We start from the raw sequence: 14,252 nt of genomic DNA on the forward strand, positions 1-14,252 counted from the left end.
GATCTTCCTGATGTGTTGTTTTGACCATGTGAACCCCTTCTACTTAGTAAATTCCACTGGCTTCAATTACCTTCTGAATAAAACATCAAATACTTTGTTTGACTTTTAATACTCTATAATTTGACTTCTTCCTACCTTTCTAGTCTTCTGGCACCTTAGGCCTCTCTCATTCCCATGTACTCTGTGATTTCAGTGACACAGGCCTCCTTAGTGTTCCTCTCAAATACAGCTTCATCTCCTGACTGAGCATTTTCATTGATGTCTCTTCTCCACACCTAAAATTCTTTACCTTTTGATCTCTGATTGCACACCTCCCTGACTTAAAGCCTCAACTAAAGCCCTACAAGAAGCCTTTCCCAGACCTCCTTTATCTTAGTACTATCCAAGACATAGTTTATTCTTTATATTTCTTCTTTGTACATAATTGTACCTGTTATCTCCTTCTTTAGACTATGAATTCTTCAGAACAGGGGCTATTTTTGGCCTGTCTTTGTATCCGTAGCACTTAGCATTGTGCCTACTGTATAGTAGATGCTAGTAGACTGATTGAGTAGGAAATGGGATATTGTCTAAACTTTATATCATCCTTAGTCCCTGGTAGGTGTTCTTCATGTAGTAATTGTTTAATAAATTATTTTTTAACAAGCAAATATTGTTTATGTTTTGACTTTAGATATCTTTGAGAGGTCTATTTCGTAGATATCCTATTAGATGAATTCACCCTCATAATGATATTCCATTTAATTTTGTTTCTTTAGTTTGAACTATAATATATATGGCAGATTGAATTTAATCTTAGTGTGATATTTGGAAATTTATAGGTATATTTAGTAGATTATGGCCTTGCTTACCGATATTGTCCAGAAGGAATTCATAAAGAATACAGAGAAGATCCTAAAAGGTGTCATGATGGAACCATTGAATTTACAAGTATTGATGCACATAAGGGTGTGGGTAAGTAAATAACAATTAAGGTTGGTATTTTTAAAACTACTAATGTATTTTGAGCCCTGATTCTTTGGTTTAGAACTTATAAAAGTTGACTTAGTTGACATAAGATCACTTTCATTTTTGGTGGGGGTGGGGGGAGTGGGAGGGTGGGAAGGGAAGGTTGTTTTGTCCCTTTTAAATAGAGAAGGATTTTATGGCAGCTAGATAGGCCACTGGGCTGGACCAGGAATCATAAAAACTTGAATTCAAGACTAGCTTCATTCAATTCAGGCTAGACCTACTAGCCTTATGACTGGGCAAATCATTTAGTATTTCCTTATCTGTAAAATGGGGATAATAGTAGCACTAATAGAGTTGTTTTTTTTTAAACTCTTATCTTCCATCTTAGAATCAACAAGAGTGCTAAAGACTAGACAATGGGTGTTAAGTGACTTGCCCAGAATTCACACAGTTAGGAAGTGTCTGAGGCCAAATTTGAACCCAGGACTTTCCATCTCTGGGCTTGGCTCTCAATCTACTGAGCCACTTAGCTGCTCCTTAGTAGAGTTGTTTTAATGATAAAATTAAATGGTATTTGTTAAGTGCTTTATAAATCTTAAAGCATTATACAAATGCTAGCTTCTTTTATTTATTTTTCTTGAAGATGCATTCTTAGCTTCTTGAGTTTTCTTTAAGAATTCATTCAGGTTTAACCAAATGTTCTTGTATGTTAAAAAATAATTTTGATTGAAAGTTACTTATGCATTTACCAATTAGAAATTGTTTTTAAAAGGCGAAGGTCTTTTAATATGACATTTCAGTTAATATCTTTGGGTAAGCATAAATGCCTGCTCTATTCTGAATTCAAAAGAATATAATTTGAAGACTGTACCTCTTTCTTAAAAAGACTAATGACCTTTTTTGCTGTATTTATGTTTTCTAAAAGCAACAATGAAATTAGGGTATAAGTAAATTGTTTTTCTTTTTATTTCTTTGTGGAGCTGTGTATCACTGTTGGTTTTTTAATTGTTGCAGATTTGGGCTGCTCAGTTCTGTTACTTGAAGAGAAATCAATTTTTATATGTTCTATTTTTGCTTTAAATAATTCATGGAACTTTTAGAATAAAAAAGTCTTCATATTTTTTTTCCTAATTTGTTTTATGTAAACTTGAAGTAATTACTTTAAAATGCTCAGCATGTCTGATACTCTGTATTTCAGCACCATCAAGACGGGGTGATTTGGAAATACTAGGTTACTGCATGATCCATTGGCTCAGTGGCTATCTCCCTTGGGAAGACAATTTGAAGGATCCTAATTACGTCAGAGATTCCAAAATCAGGTGGAGGAGAATGTGATTTTTTTTTCTCCTAGACTAACTTGTAATAGAATTGCCTTTGACACTTGTTATTTTTCCAAGTCAAAATAGACAATAGTATTTATATTCACTTCTATTATGAGAGGAAAATTAGTTTTAACTTACAGTAATATAGCCTAAATATTAGGTAGATGTAGCCCTTACATAAAAAAAAAGCCATTAGCATATCTAGAGTATCACATTAGTCCATTTTAAGGATATGCCATTTTACCTCCTTTTATTAGTAACAACCCATCCTGGCATGAGACTTTAAACAGTTAATCACTCTCTAATTCTTTTTAGCTACCGAGAAAATATTGCAAGTTTGATGGACAAGTGTTTTCCTGAGAAAAATAAGCCAGGTAGGAAAGTTTTTGTTTTGGGAAGGGGGAAAAATGGTGATAACTTTATAATTTTTCTTGATGTAAAAAATTTCAATAAAATATTGTGAAAACACTTCAGAATTATGGAAACCAATTATTTTATTAAAAATTTTTTTTATTATAATTTAGTTAACAAAAATAATGTAACAATTTATAACAAATAAATACAGTTGTAGTAGTAATACTAATGTATTGAGTGGACTTATTTTTTGGTGCAAAGTTTTTCTCCTAATTCCTTTTGAGCAAATTTTTAAAGATCCTAAAAACTAAATCATCAAATTTGCATAATCGAGCAAAACAAATTCTCCCATTGGCTATGTTTGAAAATATATGTCTTTTTCATCATCACTTCTGTGACAGAAGGTCAGAGGAATGTTTCATTTTAATTCTTTTAGACTCATAGTTTGTCATTGTGTTGATCAGATTTTTCTAAAGTCTTTTAAAGTTATTTTTCTTTGTCATTATTACATAGATTGTTCTGGTTCTACTCAGTTTGCCTCAGTTCATAAAGGTCTTCTTAGTTTCCTGCAAAATTTTAATTTTGTCATTTTCTTAAGGTACAATGAAGTTCAATTACATTTATGTGATGAACCTGTTGATTTAACTATTCTGCAGTAACTGCCATAGTTTCAAATTTTAGAACATTGGCTGCTGGTGGCATAGTGATAGCATAGTGGCTATAGTTCTGGACCTGAGTTTAATTCTGGCTGCAAACACTTATTAGCTGTGTGGTTCTGGGCAAGTCACTTAACCTTTGTTTGCCTTAATCCACTGGATTATAGAAAAGGCAAACCACTCTAGTATCTTTGCCTAGAAAACTTCATAGATAATATGATTCAAGGATGAAGAAAGCTACCTCGTGTCTCTGTTTCTCATCTTCAGTCTTGCATTTGTTAGATTCCTGGATCATTCACTCAATAACTTCTTTGCTCAATTGACCATTTTTGTTGATAGTAGTAATTGTATTCTCCTCTCCTGTGTTCTGATCTATAGTAAATATATTTACTATATGGATACCATTTGCATCAATGTCAAAGGTCACTTTAATTTGAGGAACTCCTCTGGAGATGAGGGAGATTCTTGTCGGCTCCAACTTGTCAAATAGATTGTCACCTTTTGTCATTGCTCCTTTACCTTCACAAATCTAAATGAGCACACTAGACTGTTTGTCTAAGTAAGTGGTTAAGGGTTTTGTTTACTTGATAGGGAGTGATGGTATTGCATTTGATAATCAAACTCCACAAGCAGCTTCAATACTAAGGGAAAGATGATAGATATCCAAAAGCAACAAGTTCTATACATTCTCAGATTTATTCCTAGATAAGATGGCAGTCTGGCATAAATAAGAACCACATAAGACTGATACTCTTTAGCTTTTTGACATTGAATAAATCCTAGAGAAGCTTCTGGATCTTGAGGATGCAGAGCCACCCACCAAGTCATGGGTCTGTGACTTACTTTGTTCATCATCCCTTGAACTTTTTCCCGTGGTGTCTAGAGGATACTAGTGATAATGTCCAAATGGTAAGTCAATTGACTGCCATTGCCTAGCCCTTACCACTCTTCTGCCTTAGAACCAATATATAGTATTGATTCTGAGGTATAAGGTAAGGGTTTTTAAAAAAATGAAGTCATTTAATCGACAGTAAATGATTTATTATTGAAGCTATATGCTTCCGCCCCACTAACCCATTCGTCTAAATCACTGATTCTTACTTAAAAAAAAAAAACAAAAAACAACAACTTGGCTCTGAGGTTGACATTTGTTTTTCTTCTGACCATTCTCTCACTAATATTACATTTAAGTCCTCCTCTTTTTTTCTTGGCTTTTTTTATACTGAATTTAGTATATTTCTAGGCTTATCTAATGAGTGAGTGAGTATGTGTGTGCGTGTGCACACATGCACTTGTTTTCAAACCCTTTTTGTCTCATTCAGTAAAAAGAAAGTATTGTATGATTTTAGTTCCACCATCCATTCTTCCATATACCTTCTCACACGACTCTGTTATGAGAAAAACCCTGTTCTATCCTTTTTCATTTCTTAGACTTCTTTCCTTCTTTTTGCTTTCCTTTCTTAAGATCATTAAAACACTAAAACTATCCTCAATCCATCTGTTTGTCTTAATAACTTCCTCAATGCCCTTTGAAGACATTACAGTTTTGAAAAGGGCATTTGTTTCTTCTTTCCCTAATTAGAACGTTAAAATTTTATCGTTGCATAGCTTCTTCCAATTGCTCAAATTTAATTATCTTTCTAAGTTTCTCTTGTCTTTTTAGTTTGCATCTCAGAGTTTCTACTTACCTCTGGTCTTTTAATCAGGAATGCTTGAAAGTCGTCCTATATTTCATTAAGCTTCCATTTTTTTCCCCTTTGGGAAAGTTTTGGAAGTTTTGTAGAATGTTCTTGTTGATTATATAATTTCATGTTTTGCCTTTTGGAATGTTTTTCCTGAAACTCTCCTTTTGTTCATGGTAGTAGTTGCTTAGTCTCCTGAGACCATAACTTTGTTTCCTTGGGATTTTGAGCTCTTAGCTTTTTTTTTTTTGACTGCTTGTAATATTTTTATTTTATATGGAAGCTCTTGATTTTGATTTTGGTGATGATGTTCATTAGTTTTCAACTGGGGATTTCTTTCAGGAGCCAAATGATATATTCTTCCTATTTTTATTTTACCTTGTAGTTCTAATAGATCTGGGCAATATTCTTTTTAATTTTTTAAAAACATAATATATGACTTTTTTTCATAATGATTTTCAGTGAGTTCTGAGTCTTAAATTTTTTTTTCTTCAACTTATTTTCTGTGTCACTTGCTCTTTTTTTTTTTTTTTTCAGGTCACTTGCTCTTATTTTGTTCTATTTATATTGCTATCTCATGGAATCATTGATTTTTATTTGATCCCATTTCACATTTAAAGTGCCCTTTCCATGGGTAAAGTTCATCAAGATTTTAATTACAATATTCCCCTATCATTTGTTTCCTTCAGTGCTCTTATTTTATTTAGTGTCACTTTTTAAATTTGTTGCTTCATTTTTTTCCCAGATATTCTCTGATTATAAATTTATAGACTTATTCTTTTTTTCTTTCTTTAGCCTTCTAGATATCTGTTAATGGATGTATGATATTTCCTTACAGTGTGATCTTCGCCTTTTAATTCATATCTTCCAATTTAGGTCCTGATTTTGGATTTTGTGCCAGCCCTTTTTTTAATCCTTGTGTTGTGGTTAGATACCAGATATTTCTGACTTTATTTAACTGAGCTTTCTGATGCTGACTTCTGCTTGCCATGTTGTGTCTTCACTTAGAATGTTGATAGGTTTGAACTCCACTGGGATTTTTCTAGGTTTAGGGCCCTCTACTATTTTAGTACATTGTGCTCTGTACATTTGGAGTCCCTGGAGTAGTATCTAGGTCTGAGGATTGCTGACCTATTCTGGGTGCTATTGAATCCTAGCCCCTTTCAAGTACTGTGGGTTTCATCCAACCTGGAACTTATTTGTCCTTTCCTTTTGGTTTTCCTACCCCATGGTACAGATTTTTAAGCTTTAATTGCTTCTCATGTATCTCTGGGCTTTCTTTTTGTTTGCTTGTTTTCACACTAGCTTTTTTGGTAGATCCTTTTGACTTTGCCATTGTCTTCTGAATATCTTTCTGTGTAATCATTCTGGTTAAGGGCATTTACTGTGTTTTTCTTTGGATTTTTTATTCATTATTCAGTTTGTACCTATATTAAGTTTTTGCTGGAGTACATGTGCAAGATCTAGACTTGCCTAAGATGGTTCAGGTTCTTAACAAGAAGTTCCATTATTTAGCTTTACAACTGGGCCCTAAACTTGCCTTTTCAGTATTATTTCAAATTAGTTGCCTTCATGCACTATATAATGTATTTAAAATGGACTTTTTACTATTCCTTATACAAAACACTCCATTTCTGATCTCTGTACCTTTTTGCTGACTGTTCCCTGAGTCTTAATGGAAACCAACTGGTCAGAGACCCAGTTTCTATTAAGACTCAGTTCATGGAATACTGTATATGAAGAGGTTGTTTCCCCCTGTTGAGGAAATAAACTATGATGTTTCCTCTTTATTACTTATCCATTTTGTATTTGTTTATATATGTACATGTTGTTTCCCCGATAGAATATAAGCTCTGTGAAGGCAAGGACTTTTAATATTAGCTTTTTATCATTGTCACCTAGTTTGTGCCTGGAGCAAAGTACATGTTTAATATGTGCTTTTTGATTCATCTAGACTTAATTTTTGCCAAATTGCTTTCTAATTCTCCACTAAATTTTTGTTGAATAAGTTGTCAGTAATTGGTGTCCTTGGGTTTTTACAAACACTATTCTACTGTGTTCAGTTGCTTCTGCATCTTGTTTGTTTAATCTGTTCCATGTATTAACTTTATTGTTCTTGGAATTAGTATTTTTTACAGTTTGAAAAAAATGTGTTTTCAGCCTTTAAAAACTTTCAGTTATTTTTTTTTTTAATTTTAAACCCTTAACTTCTGTGTATTGACTTATAGGTGGAAGAGTGTGGTAAGAGTAGGCAATGGGGGTCAAGTGACTTGCCCAGGTTCACACAGCTGGGAAGTGTCTGAGGCTGGATTTGAACCTAGGACCTCCCGTCTCTAGGCCTGGCTCTCAATCCACTGAGCTACCCAGCTGCCCCCTCAGTTATTTTTTGAAGAAGTGTTTTTTAATCTTTTTTTGTATTGACATCACAACTGTAGTGTGAAGTTTTTAGAATATAGAAAAATATTTTAAAATTAATTTATTGACTATAGTTGCTGAATCCAAATTGTACTTTTCACTCAATAAGTAGATTTAAAAACTTCAGAGAATTTCAAATATTTTAATACTATACAACTTTAATTAATAAATTTAGTCATGGTGCAAAATGTAATAAATTTAATTATGTTGACAAATAATCACATTGATTATACTGACAAACTAAAAAGCAAAAATATAATTTATTTTTGTTTTAGATGAAATTGCTAAATATCTCGAAGAAGTAAAATTACTGGAATATACAGAAAAACCTCATTATCAGCGTTTACGAGAAATTCTTTTGCAAGGTCTAAGGGCTACAGGAAGTAATGATGACGGCAAACTGGATTTACTTATCTTGCAAAATGGAGATTTACCAACAAAAGTAGGAATAAAGATAATTTCTCTTTTGATATAAATAATTTTTGTGTGTGTTTAAAAATGGTTATTCATGGTTTTGAAATTACTTCTGTTAATTGCAGAAGCATTGTGGGAGAATGAGAAATTTGATTATGTTTTTTCTTTAATAAATATATTAGGTAGTAGTTAAATCTTTATTTTTGTCATTTGCAAGAGGAGGCACCTACTAAATTTTCTTGTGTAATTGTCCATAAATATTTGTTTAAAAGAGAACTCTGTATACAAGTAGTTACTAATATCATAGAAATTGTTATATTCTTAATTGTCTCTTTACCAAAATTAAAGGCTAAAGTTTAACATTTTAGGTTGAATTCAGTATCCTTGCAAAGATACAGACTTTGACAAGCTTCTTAGCAATTCATCACTATCTGTATATGTGTTCATTCAGAATGATTCCTTTCTGCTTATCTTGCTTCTTGTTTTAACTTTTCCTTTTGTAGGGATTAAGGAATGTTTATCATTCACTCTTTAATATCTTATGTTCCTCAAAGAGAAATCACTATAAAATTTTATACATAAAGAGGGAATTCTTGAAAGAGACTTGTGGAATAAATGGAGATAACGGCGAGCACTTCTAGTCCTTTTTATAGAAAGGTTGTAGGGAATACAAATATTTCCCTGCATTTGCTGATTATTTAAAGAACAAATCTATATTGCTTATGTGCATTATTTACTTAAGTATTGGAGGAGCAGTGATTTTGTTAGTGTGGGTCTTCCTTCCATAGAAGGATATCATCTTTTTCAGTTTCTTTTGCAGAATCAGTTACATATTTAACATCTACTGTGTCTTAGGCACTGTGCTAGGGACATATAATCACAATAGAATAAAATAAATCCTAGTTGCAAGGAGTCTTCCCTCTAATGTAATTCTAGACAATGTAATCTTTCTATGGCCATCCTGGGGAGGAGTCTTTTTGAACTTAGCTATGCCGTTCCTCAAACCATAGACATACTTGGCACACTCTTGGTTTTAATACCTGCCAGTACTTGTGCCCTGCTGTCATCATGTTTGAAAACACGGGATTACTACCGAACAATGATGAGGTATTAGAATAGGACTTTTGTGGAGGAAGAAGTGTGCTTATATATGTATTATGTATATTAATGTAATATACTATAATGTAGAAATTTGCATTTATCATATACACATAGTCTTTTCTTTGAAATAATATTCTGTAATAGAGATATTCAAAATTATACTGAGAGCCAGAAATTGAATACACTATTTTTTACAAAGAAGATAGTTATTGAAATAATTAATTACTTTAGCTAAGTAACTAAGATTTGGATTGTAGAACTCTAAATTTAATCACTTAGCTATAAAATTGGATCTTTCTAAAATGTAGGTCTGACCATGCCATGAATTTTACTTTATAAACTCTGGTGGTTACCAATCCCCTGAGGTCAATGATAAAATCTTTTGTTTGGCATGCAAAACTTTTCATAACTTTCCCCTTCTAATCTCCCTATATTTTCCAGACTTAGATTTCTTCATGTACTCTGTGATCCAGTGACACTGACCTCCTGGCTGGAACACAAAACTCCTCTGCTGTGGGCATTTTCACTGTTTTATAAACATGCCTGGAATGCTCTCCCTCATCTGTGCCTCCTGAATTCCTTCAAATCCCAACCAAATTCCCACCTTCTTCTAGAAAGTCTTTTCCAACTCCCCTTAATTCCACTGACTTCCCATTGTTGATTCTCTCTAGTTTATCTTACAAAATAGCTTGTTTTCATATAGTTTGCATATTGTCTTCATGATTTTACTCTAAGCTCTTTGAGAGCAGAGACTATCTTTAGACTATCTTTTGCCCTTCTTTATATTCTTAATGCTTGGCACAGTGCCTGGCACTGAGCAAGCATTTAATAAATATTTATTGAATAACTCACTTGAACTGTGCACATGATTGGCCCATTTCTTTTGCTTCTGGCCTTATACACAGATTTCATCTAATTATACCCACTATAGAGTTTGTAAATTATTTTCTATTCAGACTATATTACTCAACTAAATAGTAGTTATAAAGAATATAATAATCCTACTCCATTTGTTACTTGTTGATTTTTTTTTTTAAGCATTTGATTGCTAAAACAAATTGAAGACTTCAAGGCTCTTGGCAACCAAAGTGTTATCTCCCACTATTTAGTAAGATTAATATTAAAGTCATCTTACTCTACTAATTTCTATTTTCTCATGCTACTGATTGCAGCTAGAAGTCATCATATGCCCTTATTAACTAGGTGTACTCCAAATTTGTGTTATTCAGCTTTAACCGGGTCCTTACTATATATAGTAAGGCAATCTTTTTTATTCCTCCTCAGTTAATTCCCTATCTCACTACCCATAAAGCTATTCCAAACCTTCTCTCCTCAAGTCTTCTGTGCTCCTCCATTCCCCCATCCTGTCAAATGGGAATCTTGCCTTTTTCAATATTAATAAAATAGAGACCATTTATATGAGTTCCCTCTTCCCTTATCTTCTTCTCAAAACCCAGACATTATTTCCTACTTTTCCTTTCTTTCATTCAGTTCTCTTTTCAGAAGTCAACTCCTCTTCCTGTGCTCTTGATCTTATATTTTTTCCTCCCTCATATTGTCTCCCAAACATCTGCATATCTACTGGTTCCTTTCTTACCAACTTCCTATCTGCCTAAGTGTCCCCTATCCTAAAACAACCTTCTCTAGCTATTTAGTATCTTTACTCCTTAGCCAGTATCCTAGAAAAGGTGATCTATATTTGTTGCTTCTTTTTTCTTTGCCCTTTCTTATTCCTCAGCTCTTTGCAGGCTAATTTTATTCAGCTGTACCGGCTCTCCACAAGGTTAAAATGATTCCTTAATTGTCAGATTGTATGGCCTTGTTTCAGTCTTCATCCTTCTTGAACTTTTTGCTGCATTTAATAATGTTAACCATCCTTTCCTCATGAAAATCCTTTTCTCTGGGCTTTTGTGGTACTTGTCTTTGCTTGTTCTACTCCTACCTGTTTGACCTATCCTTTGTCTCTTTTGCTGGTTCATCAGTGTCACTTTCACTTAAATTTTTAGAATTGATACTACATTTCACTTCCAAGATAGAAGAGTGGTAAAGATTAGACAATTAGAGTTAAATGACTTGCCCAGGGTAACACAGATTTGAAGTGTCTGAAGTCAGATCTTCCCAACTCAAGGCCTTGTGCAGCATCCATTGTGCTATCTAGTTACCCCTTCAAACTTGATTTTCTGAGACATCTCAAATAGAAGATCGGCATCCTTCTGTTATATAGGAACCCCCATTCCTACAATTTCCCTGGTTTGTAATCTTGGTGTTATCCTTGACTACTCACTTTCTTTCACACTGCATATCTAGTCAGTTAACAAACATCATTACCATTTTTATCTCTTCAGCATCTCTTGTATCCAGCTCATTATTTATATTCATATAGCCATTACTATAGTTCAAAGCATCATCATCTCTTGCCTGGATTATTGCAATGATTTTCTAATTGAATCCCCTGCCTTAGGTCTCTACTTTCTCAAATCCATCCTCCATATAACTTCCAAAATGATTTTCTCTAAATATAGATTCATTTCACTCCCTTATTAAATAAATTCCAGTGGCACCCCATGTATTCTTAGATAAAATATGAACTCTTTTATTTAGCATTTAAATCCTTTCATAATTTGGCTCCAGTCTATCTTTCTAGCCATGTTATAAAATTTTCTTCTTCCCATGCCCTAATGATAAAATCAAACTGCCTTTTCATTGTTGGCCCTCCATTTCTGGAATGTATTATTCTCTTTGCCCTTCTCCCAAAGAATTCCTCTCTTCCACTGAGAAGGAACTCCTTCAACCCTTCTTTTGATATGAAGTCTTTACCTTCAACTTTTAGTGCTTTTCTCTAACAACTTGGTATTTATTTTTATTTGTTCTTTGTAAATGTGTGTGTGTGTGTGTGTGTTTTTTCATCATTTTGGTGTTCCCCACCCCCCAATAGAATAAAAATTCATTGAGAATAAAGTTTATTTCAATCTTTTTATTTGTATTCTTTATTCCTGGTACAATGCTTGGGTACTTAGTAAATGTTTAACAAATGTTTATTGATTGATTCTTTGATAAGAGATTTAGTTTCAGATGTGACTACAAAATATTTTTCAATGATCTGTTAACTATCAGCCTCAGAAGAGATATAAATAGGGTGATAAGTACACAAATAAGTTTTTTACTAGTCATATAGGATTCCTTGTGCAGAATCTAAATTAAACAATCACGCTCTTCCCACCCCCCCAACAAAATTCTGTATGTATGTATGCATGACATTGCATTTATTTATATAACCCCGCCCCAAAACTGAGGATTTTCCCTTGAGACCCATGATCATTCAAAAGAGATTAGCTTCATCATATAGAATGAAAGAAAGTGGATGAGGTAGAGGAAGAGAGCTAAAACCTGGAAGTTATGATCAATGAAGGAATTTCAGTTAAAGACTATGGTGATAACTCAGGTGTGATTCTGAGGTATAATTGGTAACCATTTCTAGATGTGACTAAGATGTATAGGTTATGAGAGTTCAGAAAGTTGGTTGACTGGGAGACAAGAAGGTTTGAAGGGACATCATCTAGTATATACACTGAATGCAGAGTTTTAGTCCAAGTTCAAGAAGATGACTTCACTGAGTTAGATATTCAACTCAAAAAGGAGAGAGAATAGTTTGGAATCAGTAGATAACTTCAATAAAGATGTAGTGATATGGTGATACAGAATTGTGAATAATAGTGTGGGAAAGGGATGGTCTTAGAAGTAGCTGTGAACAGCAAAGAATATGCCAGCTCTTCCTTTTGCTGCATTTTTTTCAATTGGCATGAGAGATGAACTGCCTAGTATTGAGAAAGATGACTAAAAATGAAGTGTCAAGATTTCATTAGCACAAGAGGATTGAAAGAGGCGAAGAGATTTAGAATGAAAGAGAGTTTTAAGGCATGAGGAGAGGTTCAAGAAAGCACATTGGAACATGAGATCAGAGAAGGGTAGGGATTATGGAGGGCTAGGGCTGAGTATAAGAATAAGAGTTCAGGAAGAGATGATGGGTTTCTGAGCTTTTCTCCTCATTTAATGATGATACTCGAGTCATAGGGACACATGGATGAGGTGCAGACAGAAGTTGCCCCAAATACAAAGTAAACACTTGACTCCTAGTCCAAGTCCATGGAAGTACAGACCCTTCCAAAAAAAACCTTTGGTAACATTCTGGGCAGAGACTGATTTATGGCATTATTCTGGTATTTTAGGTTCAATAATAGAAAAAAAAATGAAACAGGAAAGGAAATTTACTTAGCCATAACAAAAGAAGGATCTTCAAAAAGGATTGGTATTTAGGGCCCCTTAAACTGATTCAGATGAATGGAATTCTCTTACTCTAGTTGGTCATTGTGATCCACCATCACACAAGAGTGCCCCTGGAGCTCCTCTCAGCTGCTTTTACAGTCATTTAAAAAACAAAAACAAAAACAAAAAACCTTACTTTCTATCTTAAGAATCAATATTGTGTATTGTTTTGGAGGCAGAAGAGTGTAAGGACTAAGCAACTGGAATTAAGTGACTTGCTCAGAACCACCCAGCTAGGAAGTGTCTTAGGCCAGATTTGAATGCAGAACTTACCATCTCTAAGCCTAGCTCTTAATCCACTTTCCACTTAATCCACTTTCTAGCAGTTGCCTTTTGTACTCATTTAATGAGGAAGTGATGCCAACAGTTTGAGCCTTTATTTGGATGAGTTAACTAAGTCTTTGAAGGTCTTGGGTGTGTGCTTTTAAGGAAAAGCTAGCCTAACTTGCCTAGGAGGAAGGGTTCAGGTATATTACAAATATCATTTTCATTAGGCAGCTAGGTGGCATAGTGCCAGGCCTGGAGTTGGGAAAACTGAGTTCAGATCTGTTCTCTCTTTGACCTTGGGAAAGTAACAACTTCTATTGTTTTCCTCCTCTGTAAAATAGAGATAATAAAACCACCTACCAGGTTTGTTGTGAGGGTCAAATAAAATACTTTTTGTAAAGCACTTGGCATAATTATTTGGCACATAATAATCACTATATAAATATTAACTATTATCTTCATTCTCTTTATTATTATTGCATATAATAATATAACACTTATATAGGTCTTACTATGTTCTGGGCACTTTATAATTATTATCTCATTTGATCCCCATAATAGCCCTGGAAGAAGTTAGGTGGATACTCTAGAGTGTGTGTGTTCGTTCGTACACACGTCTGTGTAGATTTAGACACACCAACTCTTAACCTGGACTGATATGTTTTGTAAAAAATGACTGTTCAAGACAGCTATATGGCATAATTGATAGGTTGCTTGACTTTTTGTGTCTGAAAGGCTTGAGTTGAGTTTGGGACATTTAACTAGCT

At 33.8% G+C, this 14,252-nt stretch overlaps 1 protein-coding gene across 1 annotated transcript in view; it reads left to right on the plus strand.

Annotated features, from left to right (window-relative positions):
* VRK1 (VRK serine/threonine kinase 1) overlaps nt 1-14,252 on the plus strand; it is a 125,208-nt gene that overhangs the window by 99,509 nt on the left and 11,447 nt on the right. Inside the window, exons 8-11 of the mRNA XM_044664588.1 lie at nt 822-954; nt 2,150-2,270; nt 2,589-2,647; nt 7,656-7,822. Coding sequence (XP_044520523.1) covers nt 822-954; nt 2,150-2,270; nt 2,589-2,647; nt 7,656-7,822 — 480 coding nt within the window. The remainder of the gene's footprint in view (nt 1-821; nt 955-2,149; nt 2,271-2,588; nt 2,648-7,655; nt 7,823-14,252) is intronic.

Source organism: Gracilinanus agilis, chromosome 2 (assembly GCF_016433145.1).
Source record: "Gracilinanus agilis isolate LMUSP501 chromosome 2, AgileGrace, whole genome shotgun sequence".
NCBI lineage: Eukaryota > Metazoa > Chordata > Mammalia > Didelphimorphia > Didelphidae > Gracilinanus > Gracilinanus agilis.